The following is a 14,532-nucleotide window of genomic DNA, read 5'->3' as shown; positions in this document are numbered from 1 at the left end:
AAGAGTTCTAGCCAGTCGGGTGAGGGTTCAATGAGAAGGCATGAAGGGCCTTCCGATTGGGCCCTCACCAGGACAGTCCAGAAAGCGACAGGGAAGCAGCGCCATGGCATGAATACAGAAGGAGGTCTTTCCCTCCAGACCCAGAAGCACATCTGGGGCCTCGAAGAGGCTGCAGGTGTGCTTCTAGGCCCGGGGGGAAGGCCAGGCCACCACTGGGGGGGGAGGCGGGGGATGGAGACCATCCCCCAGGGCCTAGAAACACATCCGCAGCCTTAAAGAGGTTGGGATTGTGCTTCTAGGCCTGGGGGGAAGGCCGGGCTGCCGCGGGGGGAAGGGGGCCTTCTCCCCAGGGCCCAGGAGCTTCAAGGCCCAGGGGGAAGGCCGCAGCGTGGCTGGGGGGAAGAGTGGGGGCGCAAGCCTTCCCCCTGGATCCAAAAGGCCTCCTTCCCCCTCCCCCTTTCTAGCGCCCGTTGTATTTAAAAGTACAATGGGCTTTAAATCTAGTCCAACATAAAATTGCAGTATGTTATGGGAGGGAGGGGATCTCTGAGTCTTACACCAAGACAGCTTGCTGCAAGACCCTTCTCCCAAAAGACATCTCAGTCTAGGCAACATTGTCAGTCCTGTAGCGTTTGGCAAATGAGTGGACTGACTTCCATGGAGCAACCTTATAAATGGTCTTCAGAGATGAAAAAAGACCTGTAGGCTGCCGAAGAAGTTGCCCCCCCCCCCAAGGGAAACTGCAACTCCCAACGGGGTTCCAAGTCTGCTGATTTGTAAGCTAGAATGATACAGCCTCGGATCTGTCACTAATGGTGGATATAGATATCTCTGTCCCTAGGGAGGCCTTCCTGAAAGAGATAAACAGCAAATTGTTTTTAAAAAAGGATTTGGTTCAGTATAAAAATGCAAAGCCCTTGTGATGTCCAAGTACTGCCATTCTACATTTGGGTCACAAAAATGAAAAGAATGCATACTGGATGTAAGATACACTTCTGGGTTTGAGTGAGAACTTGGGGTACTTGTGAAACGAAAGCTAAATATGAGCAATGTGATGCAGCGTTAAAAAAAGCAAATGGAGTCTTGGGCTGTATCAACAAAGGCATCACATTGTAGTCACAAGATGTCATAGTCTCACTGTATACTGCATTGGTCAGACCATAACCAGCAGCCTCAATTCGAAAATGATGTGTAGAAAATTGAGAGTAACTAGGATGATCTGGGGCCTGGGGGATGAAGCCCTATAAGGAAAGGCTGAGGGATTTGGGAATGTTCATCCTGGAGAAGAAGAGGTTGAGAGGGAATTTTTAAAATAATGAACATTTCTTGCCAATGGTATTATAAGATCATTAAACGAGTGCTATATCATCTACCCTGGCTTCCAATTTGTTTCCCAGCTCAATAGAAGGTACTGCTTATAGTCTCTGTACTGTATGTCTTAAATGGCTCTAGTCCTATGTATCTCCACTTATAGTGTCTGATCTGAGATGTGATATTCATACAAAGAGCCTTTCTTAGGTGGCATCTTAGATGCCTTTCTTAGATGGCATCTAATGTAGAGTACTTTCTGCTACTATTCCCCATTTCTGGAACACCCTCCATTTCTGGAACACCCTTTCCACTCCCCTCAAAGCCTTCTGGATGGGTTTAAAAAAACTGACTTTTCTGGATGGTGTTTGATTTAGATTAAGGAGATTTTATATTTATATTTTATGGTGGCTTTTTTGAGAAAGTAGCTTTACTCCTGGATATTTTGTAGCTGTTTTATAGTTCTTCTGACCTATTTATGTTGCTTGGTTTTTATCCCACAGTGGCAAATCACCTAGGAGAATCTGATTTTGGTTGACAATACTAGGCATTTTACATATGTTCATCATGTACTGGTAGCCTCTTGAAGGTCAGTAGTGTCAGTAGTTTTGGTAGACTTTGGAGATACCTCTAACATTCAGAAAAAGTATTATTTTATAAAAAGAAAAAAGTGACTGAAACCCTCTCAAGAAGGATTTTACATAGGAACAGAAATTTGGAAACAGAAGCCCTTATATTGAAGAACAGAGAGATTTAATTCCTTTAGATTGGGAAAAAGTAATTTACCTGGGTGGGCATTGCAGCATACAGATGTGGGTTTATATCCAGCTGTATCACTTCCCAACATTCTCCTCGCCCAACCATTCTATCTCTGAGTAATTGCTTTGAGAGAGAATGGAGGATGAAGCCCCTGCACCATGATTACCAAACAATTTCTCAGCAGACCTCAATGTATAGTAGTTAATATGATGAAGGGAAAATTATTAAAACTGCATCTTGAAGCCATAATTAGAAAATGGTACCCATCATAAAAATAGGAACAGTCAGATAAATACAGGTGTGATCTGGACTTCTTAGATAAACAAGCCTCTGGTTACTTGCTTGTGATAAGGAATATTACAAGAGATGTAGATCAAGATCTTATTTATCAATAAATGATACAATAAATAAGAATAATAAATGCAAATGTAACAATTTCTACAAATTTTAAAACATGAGTAATGCAGATGACCTTATGTTATGCACAAATATTACATTCTGTCCTATTGGTATTTACCTTGGGATCTCCAAGAATTGCAAATCCAATTGACAGCTTTCTTTTTTGTCCTCCACTAAGTTTTTTAACTTGATTATCTTTAATGGGCTGCATATCCAAGTCCAATAACACTTTCTGCACCTTATGAAATAAAAGCACAAAACTGTATTCAACACTAATTAAAATGAAATCCAGTTACATACAGTTTTATTCATTTGGACTTTCATCACGTCAAAGCTCAAAAACCGGCTTACAAATGTATGCATCTTGTGTCAATAGGATAGAAAATGGCCATTAATCATGAATCAGAAATCAACTATATTTTAATTACCAACACCCAATTTTTAAAAAGCAGTTTAAAGATTCAGTTTTGAATCTTTTAAAATATTATGCATGTGTAACCCATGTCATTTTTGTTTTAATAATTTCCATCAGTTTAGGATTTAGGCCTAGGTAGCCAAAGGTTACTGAGCATGATCAGTAAGTAAGTTGCTCATATATTAGTTGCAAAAGCCCCACCTCTCAGTCAGTCTGGCCCTGCAGCAGGAGAGAGAAGGCCCAGAGCTTGACTGAGGGAACTGCTAATTCTTTTGCTGGTACTTGGTGGGCATAATGGCCAGGGGGGAAGGTTGCACCTTATAATTTCTTCTTTGCAATTGTGTACTGTTTGAAAGTAAGGCTTTCCCCCTCTGAGTCAGTCTGGCCCTGCAGCAGGAGAGAGAAGGCCCAGAGCTTGACTGAGGGAACTGCTAATTCTTTTGCAGGCCCAAGCCAGGGAGTGAGTCCCTGAGCAGCAGCAGCAAGTCAACTCCTGAAGTGGAAGGTCAGAAGCAGCAGCCAGGCACTTCTATAATTTCAAGTTGGACTTTCTCCTTCCAGTGTGTTAGGATTGGTTCTGTGCTGAGTGCCCTTTTTGAAGGATACTGAAGATTTTGTTCTCATTAATGTTGCTATGCTCATAGCCATTGTGATTTTGTTATACATCTAGTTTTACAGTTCTGGGGTTGATGATAAATATTGTTATAGTTAAATTTATCCAATGCCTGAAATGGTTTCTTTTCTTTTGAAGCAATTTCTCATTTTGTCAGGCCATAAAGGTGCTGTCTTTTATTGAATTGAACCTTCCCCATTACAAAGGGTTACACATGCACTCTCATCCCATTTAAGATTTTTTAAACCTTTATCGCAGATAAAATCTAGAACAAGAAACGGGGAATATGGATTATTATGAACTCTGCTGAAGACAGCCTGTATAATTCTTTTTAAATTTATATTATCACTAAAAAATGCAACAGGTGCTATTGCTCTTTCCAACTGCGTAAATTATTAACACATTGCATTAAGTTATATTTTTGTATTACCTCAATTACTCACCTCTTGTATCACATAATTTGGTGGTATACCTTTAATTGAGGCAACTATTGATAGGTTCTCTTCCACTGTTAATATGTCAAAATATATATCTGATTGTTGGCACACTCCTGTTATTTTTCTTACATCTAGCATTTCATCTATTTCAGAAACTCTGTATCCATAGATTGAAGCAAACCCTAGTGCATTAAAAAAATTAGAAAGATCACCACAAATAATTTTGCTAGCTACCAATCTAAAATTGCCACCCTATTTTAGTAAGAAATAGACTGGCTACATTTGGAAGCACCTCAACATGCAGATTCCCTGTAATGCATATGCAAGATGCTGCTAAGGAGAAGTGAAGCATATCCTCAACACCACAAGCTACAGGTAGATTTTGGCTGTATTCTACTGAACCCCAAGAACAGCAGGGAGCTCAGAGTGTTTGATGCAGCACTCACATTTCACTGATTCATTATTATTTATTTGATTTTTATACTGCCCTTTCATACAGCTCAGGGCGGTTAACAAAGAACATGGGGGGATACATGGAACAAATTAATACCTCAGCTCTCTTCAGGGAGCTCATTCCACCAGGTGGGGGCCAGGATAGAAAAACTCTGGCCCTCGTAGAGGACCAACGTGCTTCTTTGGGACCAGGGATCAGTAGCCAGCTGGCGGTGGCAGAGCGTAATGTTCTTTTGGGGGTATAGGCAGAGAGACGGTCTCTTAGGTACACTGGGCCCAGACCGCGTATGGCCTAACTCTGATCCAGAATTCAATAGGGAGCCAGTTGAGTTGTTGAAGTATAGGCTGGATGTGACATCTCCACGGAGTATTGGTGAGAATCCTGGCTGCTGCGTTCTGCACCAATTGCAGTTTCCAGATCAAGGATAAGGGTAGACCTGCATAGAGCGAGTTTTAGAAGTCCAGTCTAGAGGTGACCATCACATGGATCACTGTGGCTAGGAGTTCTGGTGCCAGGTAGGGTGCTAGTAGCTTGGCTTGCCGTAGGTGGTAGTAGGTGCCACACTACTCTTGTGACCTGGGCCTCCATGGAAAGGGAGGTGTCTAGAATCACCCCCAAAGCAGAGTGGGCTACTGTTAGATGCACTCTGTCCAGGTTGGGTAGGCACGCTTCCTCGCTTGGTTCCTTCTTACCCAGCCACAGGACCCTCCGTCTTTGAAGGGTTGAACTTCAGACGACTCTGCTTGAGCCATTTCATCACTCCTTCCAGGCATCTGGGGGGGGGGGAATCGGGGCGATCATCCCTCAGGAGGAAGAGCTGGGTGTCATCTGCATATTGGCGGCAATGTAGCCCAAGCCTTCGTACCAGTTGAGCAAGAGGGCGCATGAAGATATTAAATAAAATAATTTAGGGCATCTGCCTGATTATCCTGCTATTCAGGTTTAAAAGTAGCTGAAAGAAAACTGTCAGTTTTGAGGGCAAGATAAAGATGCCCAAAAGAGACAATCTGGACATGATATGATTTGACAATATTTACCATCAGAAGGTGGGCACAATCCACAGAGAACATTCATTAATGTTGTTTTTCCTGTTCCACTGTGTCCAAGTAATGCTGTGATCTGACCCTCATAAATATCAAAGGATAAACCTAGTAAAAGAATGAAGTAATTATGGTATGGAAGGATGAAGTAATAGCGTTAGAAATACTACAATGGTTTTTTCTACTAATTTTCTTGTAGACTCTGCTTTAAAAAGTTCATTCACAATCACCCTTAAGAAATAAACATTTAATTTAATGTATAATGTTTAAGCACAATATCTGAATACGTTAATTCTGACAAACTGCAGAATATCTAAATCTTCTTACCTTTCAGTGCCTCTACAGTTTCATTTTTTTTAACAAAAGACTTCTGAACACCATTTATTCTGAAAGAAGACAAAGTATATTTATTAGTGAACACAGAATTCCAGTAGAATTTCTTTAGCAAGGTACAACATACATATTTGCCTTAAATAGAGAGCTGATCTGTATATTCAAGCAAAATACAATCTACCCTGGGAATTGATTCATTTATTGCCCACATTTCTCACTGAGATCCACAGAGGATGACAAAATTTTAAAAAACCCTATTCAATCAGACACTATTAAGACATCCAACAAACAATACAATAGGACTAGGAATGCTTGAACCACTGCTAGGTAGCTTACTTTCTGTTCCTCAGTGGTGATCAGGCAGCCAATTAATTTGAAAGGCTGTTTCTGTGTACTCATATAAACATACTATGAACATTTATTTATTCTGTTTATTTATTATTATTGTATTTCTATACCACCACACCTAGAAACTGGCTTGTGGCGGTTCACAGCAGTATCAATAAAATTCACCCCCAAAACAGTAAAACAATATATAAAATATAAATACAATTACAAATACAAGATGGCGGCATTTTAAAAATTTCTCCCTATACTCCAGGCATCGATCTTTATATGTATGTAGTAGCTGGGAAATGGAAAAAAGGCCCCTGGCACAATCTAACAATACAGTAGGAGCCAGGAGCTGGGGGAGGGGATATAGGACCATATCTAATACCCCAGGGTTCCCACCCAGCCTCAACCAATCGCCTGGTGCAAGAGCTGCGGAACTCAGAGAGTCCTGACAGGGCCTACAGCTTGTCCGGGAGCTCATTCCACCAGGTAGGGGCCAGCACCAAAAAGGCCCTGGCCCTGGTCGAGGCCAGGTGTTTCTCCCAAGACCCCGAAACCTTTAGCACAGTGGTCCCCAACCTTTCTGAGGTTGGGGACCGGCAGGGCATCGGGGCGCGGCCCGCGGCCCGCATCGGCCGTGCCCGCGCATCGACTGCGCCCGCGGGCCGCACCCTCGCATCGGGGCGCGCCCACGCATCGGGCCACACCCGCATGGGCGCGGCCGGCCCTGATTCCCTCTCCCCGCCCTCCCGCAGTAAGAAGCATCCCGGGCCGCAAGCTTGCGGCCTGGGAAGTTTTTTACTGCGGGGGGGCGGGGAGAGGGAGCCACGGCCTGGCGCCATGGCCTTCGCAGCCCGGCGCCATGGCCTTCGCGGCCCGGCACCGGGCTGCAGCCCGCAGGTTGGGGACCACTGCTTTAGCAGATTCATACCTGCAGAGCAAAGTTTCCTGCAGGGGCCATAAGGAGACAGGCGGTCCTGAAGGTAAGTAGGGCTCAAGTTGCGTAAGGCCAGCTACACGGGACTATAATTATCAGCTGTAATGCAGGGCCGCTGTTTAAATACTCTCCCCCCTACCTTTGAAGACTGGGAAGGGGAGTATTTAAGGGGACCACGAATTGCTGGTCCACCGCCTCGCCGAAACAGGGATACGGGGCACAGCTTTACGCTGGATACGCTCCTTTCTCCAGGACCGGACCCAGAGGGTAGCAGTGGGGGATGAGCTCTCGCGCTCCTACAGACTTCCATGTGGAGTCCCACAGGGCGTGGTCCTCTCCCCCACATTATTTAACGTTTTTATGCGCCCTCTGGCCCAGCTGGTGCGGAGTTTTGGACTGGGTTGCCACCAGTACGTTGATGACACCCAGCTCTATCTCCTCATGGACGGTCGTCCGGACTCTCCCCCGGAACCATTTGCCAGATGTTTGGAAGCGGTGACAGAATGGTTCGAGCAGAGTCGCCTGAAACTCAACCCCTCCAAGACGGAGGTCCTGTGGCTGGGACGTAGGGGGTGGGAACAGAAAGCGCGCTTGCCCACCCTGGGAGGGGCGCATCTTACCATCGCGTCCCAGGCCAGGAACTTGGGTGTGATCATTGATGCCTCCCTGACTTTGGAGGCACAGATCAAAAGAGTAGCAGGCCAGGCATTTTTCCAACTTCGCCAGGCCCAACTACTAGCGCCCTACCTGTCCCCCGAACACCTGGCCACGGTGATCCATGCAACGGTCACCTCCAGAATAGATTTCTGTAACTCGCTCTACGCGGGCCTTCCCTTGTCCTTGATCCGGAAACTTCAGCTAGTGCAGAATGCAGCTGCTAGGGTCCTAACTGGTACACCTTGGAGGGCCCATATCCAGCCAGTGCTGAGGCAGCTGCACTGGTTGCCGATTGCTGCCCGGATCCGGTTCAAGGTTTTGGTTTTAACCTTCAAGGCTTTACGCGAGTTGGGACCCACATACCTGAGGGACCGCTTATCGCCCTATGCCCCCCGCAGAGCTTTACGTTCTGCGGGAGAAAATCTGTTGGTCGTTCCCGGCCCTAGGGAAGCACGCCTGGCCTCGACCAGGGCCAGGGCCTTTTTGGTCCTGGCCCCCGTCTGGTGGAATGAGCTCCCGGGAGAGCTCCGGGCCCTGCGGGACCTTCCATTGTTCCGCAGGGCTTGCAAGACGGAGCTCTTCCGCCAGGTTTACGGTTGAGACCAGGCTTAACATCTATGCCCCTCCGGGACCTGAGGATTGGGATTAAAGAGACGGGTACCATCAGTATCCCCTCTCCACCCGCTAGTGGGGGAATGGGTAGTCGATTAGCTGCTCTTGCCAGGCAGCTTTTAATTGTAGATGTGTCAATGGGATTTTAATGTATTTTATGGGGTTTTATACTGTTGTAACCCGCCACGAGCTGCAAGGGAGTGGCGGGTAATAAATACAATAATAATAATAATAATAATAATAATAATAATAATAATAATAATAATAATCAAAGAAGTGTCCTCTGCATTATAGCATTATACAGCTGTCAGAATCAGCTCTTGTGTGCTCCCTTTAAATACCCCCCCCCCCCTTTCCAGCCAAAGCTTCACCTGCAAAAGTGGGAGGATATGAGCTAAATGTTCCAAAACATTCTGGCATGGGCAAGGCTCTGTCTGAAGACTTTGGAATGTACAATATGTCGTCGGTAGTACGCACATTCCTTTATATTGTATAGATACTTTAAAGTTCTATTTTCCAGTAAAGATGAATAGATGGCTTTTGTGGCATATTTCTAAATCAAGTTAAGTGACTGCCATAAAGTAAAATCTAGCTAAACAGCACCCCCATGTGGGTTGGAAAGGATATACATGCATTCCCTTTGATATTCTGAAAAAAGAAGTTGCAAGTATTAGCCTAAAGCAAAATTTAAAAATTTAAAAAACCTTATAATCATATTAAGCAAAATAATACAAAATCAGGCAATTTTTTGAGTTCCCCAGAATACTTCATCGGGCTGGCTTTAAAAGGTGGTGAAGACATTTCAACCTATATATAAAATACTAAGGGGGTAAGCATATTTAGGATGGAATCTGCTTAGCTTCCAGATCTAACGACACTGGGTTAGACTGGGTAAGGTTTTGGAACAAATCATTAAACAGGCAGTGTATAAGCACTTTGGGGACAATGCTGTGTTAGGGCTAGCAATTGCTGTAATAAAATTTGATTGATTTATTAGTTAATGTACTTAATAAAACTCAACACGGATTTCTTAAGAGATAAATCCTGCTAAACTAACCTGATTTTTTGATAGACTAGTTTAGTTCATGCAGGAAATTTGGTAGCTATAGTATATCTTGATACATTCTCTTCCACTGAGCACACAGCTTTGGGAGCAATGCTCATAGAGTGGTGAGGGAGGTAGGGGACACCCAGCTAGCCAGCCAGATTAGCTAAATCAACCCTGGCAATCAATGGGGTGACAGATGTCACAGCCAGATTGCCCTTACATCCTGAATCCCTGCCACATATACTTTTGGATTGCCAGTTTTACAATAATTTAGGAGAACACCTTATAGAAACTATCATTCCAACACACCTTGTTCAAACAATCAGAAACCGATTTTTAAATTATTAGCTGATTGAGACTCCAAGGTGGGAGTGTCTACACAATGGAATCTTAGTTCAGAAAAGGATAATTATACTGACATGTGTGCTGGAATTGTTCATAATATTATGGCTGTATTTGTCAATATTTTAATAATTGAATTATGCCAATAAGGATATTTTGTCTGTATGTATACCTTGACTTTAGTAAGGTGTCTGATAAGGACCCTCATGGTATTCTTGTGACAAAGTTAGTAAAAACTTGTGAGAAAGTTAGTAAGGTCACAATCAAATGGATTTGTAATTGGCTTACTGACTGAACCCGAAGGGTGCTCATCAATTGTTCATCTTCATCTTAGAGGTAGGTGAAACACCAGTGTACTACAGAATTCTGTCCTTGGGCAGTATTGTTGAACTTTCTCATTAATGATTTGGATGAGACAATACATGGATCAGATTTGCAGATGACACTAAATTGGTGCTAATACCCCAGAGGAAAGGACTACTATTCAAGGAGATCTAGAGAGATTGGAAAATTAGGCTACAGCCATCAAAATGAATTTTAATATGGAAATGTGTAAAGTATAACATTTAGGTAATAATAATGTTGAAGGTATAATACAGCAGAAATCGTACCTGATAGCTTCTTTCCCCTGAAATTCTGAAGATACAGGTTCAGTAATCTCATTGAAATTTAAGTTCCCAGTGATGCTAGCTTCATACAATTCCTTATAATTTTTTGTTCGTTTTAACCAAAAGGAAGGCTTTAGGAAGAAGAATGAGCTTCGGCGCAATCCATATTCCCCTAAGCAGTACAAGAAACATTTGTAAACATTAAATGCAGGCTGGACTTGGTATACAAGGTGCATATATTTTGATAGCATTCCAAAGGTTTTAGCTTATTATTAAGACTTCCTGGCTCTACAAACACTCTTAAAAGCATGTGTTTTAAATATTCAGCAAGAGTTAGTGTTTAATTATTTTGCTCAGATTGATCTGGGGATATAGAGATACTTAATTACTTTTTTGTGAATCCAGAAGACCTAAAAACCCTTTGCAGAAAGCTCTTGAACAGCAGCCTAAAAGAATTTCTTCACACCTATTGACCGTTTCCATGCTAGGAACTTTGCTGTTCTGGTTCCAATGTGGGAACACCAATCCAGAGCGGATGAGGTGCACCAGGCCAATGCTCCCCTGTGTGGAGGCAGAGAAAACTGCCCCATCTTAAACTCCAGCCTCCAGCCCAGCATGAGACCTCCAGTGTGGAAATGGTCTTAGATCACTTTTTAATAGTATACTGTAATTGTAATGCATTGTGGGTAAAAGTAACTTGCGGTGTTAAATGTAATGCTGGTGAGGCAAAAGTACTTCATTGTAAAACATTGCACTGAAAATGACTTGTTTAAACTTGGCAGGTCCCAATTGCACTAGACACCATTGCAAAACAGTTGTACTGGCCACCCATGCAAAAGAGTAACAGATATTTAGATTAGAGATGTAAAATTTCCAGAAATGTTGGGGTTATGAGAAAAAAATTCCCATTCTTTTTCTTTTCAAATAAAAACAGAAGGGGGCACAGAATATTCAACTAAAGTTTAATAGTCCGTAAGCCTAAAAATAAAATTTTAAAAATCCACCGTAAAACAGAAGTCTGCTATATCAAGAATATAATTTTGACATAAACTGTTCAAAAACAGTTGTATATTATCCAGAAAGGCTAACTATTTCAAAATCCATTTTCTCAGAAATTTATCTTTCTACTTCATATTTTTGGACAGTAAAAAAGAACATGGAATAATGAATCCAGTTACACCATTTGGCAATTACAGTATTGTTTGTTTGAAGGTATTTGACGAAAACAACCCTTCATCTGAGCTGTTGGTAATGCATTGCAATCATATAAGACCATCTGAATTCAGGAACTGTTAATATGTTAAAGCACAGGAGATCAAGTTTACTGTGTTTAATTCCGAGGTGAATTGGGGAACATTTCTGCCTAACACATTTTTGAAGGTCATCCCAATCATATTTAAATAGTTTCTGTATGAATAGTGATTTGAGTTAAATTTTCTGTTTTACATAATCCCAAACAGTCTCATCTTGCTGGTGTGATAGTAAGAACTGACAGATGTTATATTTTATTGTGGTCTTCCAGATCAATGCTGAAATTTTTGGGAGGCCAAGTTTGAGTCGCAGTATAGCAGAGACAATAGGAGGGCATGTATTGCAACGAGATAGCATCAGTAGATAGCTCTCTTGATTGTTTTGCAATTTTATTAGTTTTTATCGGAATTTTTACATCTTAAATTTCTTCAAACTGCTCACAATAATTTAACATATTCAACTTGGAATTGGATTATTCCATTTTCTCTTCTTGTACAGACTAAATACTGCTTGGAATGGACTAATTACTGCCTCAATTACTGGCCCTTTAATTGCTGCCTGGATAACATCACCACAAAATACGACAGCTGTTTTGCAAAACCATCTTTGAAGCTACTCAGATTTCATCCTGAACCTTGTTGAGAGACCTATTACTCGTCTGGCAAGATAACAAATAACTTTAATGGGGAAGAAGAAAAGACATTCAGAGTATTGCTCCCCAATTAAATCAGTGAAGCAGCTTCATTTGGACGATCTTATCTCAGGGATGGAGGTAACAAATGATCATTCCATTTTTGCTTCTCCAAATAATTATAGTGTCTCAGAATCAGAACAGAATGCCCAGGCATGAAAGGAACTTTTTCTTATTCCAGCTACAGATACTCTGTTTACAAAGCTACATCAGTGCAAATATCCCCAAATACAAAAGAAAAAGAAAAAAGAAAAAAAATTGATGGGAGTTGAAGATGTGCATAACTTTATAAATAAAAAGGTAAAGGTATCCCCTGTGCAAGCACCGAGTCATGTCTGACCCTTGGGGTGACGCCCTCTAGCGTTTTCATGGCAGACTCAATACAGGGTGGTTTGCCAGTGCCTTCCCCAACCAGTGCCTTCCCCAACTTTATAAATAGTTAGACTTAATTGGAGAGCATTGCACTAACACAGAAGAAACTATTTTAGCTCACTTTTCCAAAATGGTCCTTATACCCCAAAAACCTGAGTCATTACAAGGAATGTTTGGTGCAAATTCCAATATACTATTTTGAATGGTACTAGGATGAAAGAACGAAAAACCTCAGACATGTCACTTTGTTTTCAGCGGAGCCAAATAGTAGTAGTAGTAGTAGTAGTAGTAGTAGTAGTAGTAGTAGTAGTAGTAGTAAATGTTATTATTGTATCCCACCCTTTCTGGTAAATCAGGGTGGGTAACAACACGAATTTAAATAATCAAATTACATAAAAAACAGTATAGTCCTTAAAACATTTATACACATTACTTCAGCCCCATCCAGTAGAACGTGGGGGGGGGGGGATTTCAGATATTTCTTGGAGAGGCAGGTCTTTTCTCTATCCCAGTACTGAAGCTGGCACTACTTGTTATTCTGTTCAGCCTTAGCTATAGGTCTGGTGGAACAGCTCTGTCTTGCAAATCCTGTGCAACTGGTTAGTCAACAGAACATTCCACCAGGCCAGAGTCAAGGCCTGATGACCTCAATGCGCTGTGGGGGGCATAGTGGATGAGCCAGTCTCCTATATACACCAATCTCAGACTGTTTAGGGCTTTAGTGGTTAATACCAAAACCCTGAACCTGATCTGGAATCCAATCTGGAGCCAATGCAGCTGGGAGAACACTCGTGTCATGTGTGCTCTCCACTGGATCCCTGTGAGGACCCAAGCTGCTGCATTTTTAGCCAGTAAGTATTTCCAGAGCAGTCTTAAGGGAAGCCCTTTATAGACCAAGTTGCAGAAGTCTAATTTAGAGGAATTTAATTTGCATGAATCACACCAACTAAGTCTGTTGCCAAGAGATAGCCTGTAAGGCATTGCGTCTGGTGAAGATGGAAAAACACTGGGCAGACAATGTTCATGATCTGAGCCTCCACTGAGAGGAAGGAATCCAGAATCACACCCAGGCTTCTGATTGCAGGTTCCAGTGTTAGTTGGGTTCCATCAAGAGACAGGAGACATGTCAACTGTCTCTCTGTTATATGTAGCTGACAACCAAAGGGACAAAGGACACTGGTTAAATAAATAGAAAATACTACTGAAAATAGAAAAAATCTCAGCACACAGACTTGAAACAGGTTGCAAAACTCCCTAAAATCTTCAGCAGTGAGAGAGACTACTTTTGAAGTTCACTACTTTAACAATTCTTTTTAAAATGAGGGGATTTTAAAATAAATTTGCAATCATAGCTGGCAGGGTTTTTCATCTCTCCTGAAGCAATTGACTCCTCAGGCTGTAATCTCCAAAGCTGCACAATCAGACTCACAATTAACCATTGAGATGCAAGAGAGTAATAATGGAACAATGTGGAGAAATTCAAGTCCAAAATAGCCTTAAGATTGGAGGAATCTAAGTGGAGGAATCTAAGAAATTAGAGACTAATATATCTAATTTAAGAAAATTTGTTAATACCCTAAAATGAAAGCCTGCTTTCTTGGAAAGTACTCAGCAAAAGTCAATTAAAAAAAGACATATTCAGACCAAGGTAAACCAAAAACTCCAACACTCCCAAACCCTTCAAGACAACCAAAGACAAGAACCTCCTAATTTTTCCCAAGAGAAAAAAAACTGACATCTGGTCAACTCAGTCTGCTATTTTGACAAGAAATAAACTTCTCAGGAATCAAATCCAGTTTCACTATCTCAAAAATAATAATATCAAAAGTTTCAGTTCCTAATCAAGCCACTAAAAATGTATTTAAATATAATTGCAAAATACTATAAATGCTTCTCTAAAACAAATAACATTTTAGTTGGAAC

At 41.9% G+C, this 14,532-nt stretch overlaps 1 protein-coding gene across 3 annotated transcripts in view; it reads right to left on the bottom strand.

The window, feature by feature from the left end:
* The window catches only part of ABCA5 (ATP binding cassette subfamily A member 5), an 89,169-nt gene that overhangs the window by 37,433 nt on the left and 37,204 nt on the right, over nt 1-14,532 (bottom strand). For all 3 annotated transcript variants that reach the window (XM_077328351.1, XM_077328350.1, XM_077328352.1), the window contains exons 12-16: nt 10,299-10,467; nt 5,753-5,811; nt 5,423-5,533; nt 3,938-4,113; nt 2,585-2,704 (exon numbers count right to left, since the gene is read on the bottom strand). In XM_077328351.1, coding sequence (XP_077184466.1) covers nt 2,585-2,704; nt 3,938-4,113; nt 5,423-5,533; nt 5,753-5,811; nt 10,299-10,467 — 635 coding nt within the window. The remainder of the gene's footprint in view (nt 1-2,584; nt 2,705-3,937; nt 4,114-5,422; nt 5,534-5,752; nt 5,812-10,298; nt 10,468-14,532) is intronic.

The sequence above is a fragment of the Paroedura picta genome, chromosome 3, assembly GCF_049243985.1.
Source record: "Paroedura picta isolate Pp20150507F chromosome 3, Ppicta_v3.0, whole genome shotgun sequence".
In the NCBI taxonomy this organism is placed as follows: Eukaryota; Metazoa; Chordata; class Lepidosauria; order Squamata; family Gekkonidae; genus Paroedura; species Paroedura picta.
The sequence above is the reverse complement of the archived record's forward strand: the minus strand, read 5'-3'. Positions and strand labels throughout refer to the sequence as shown.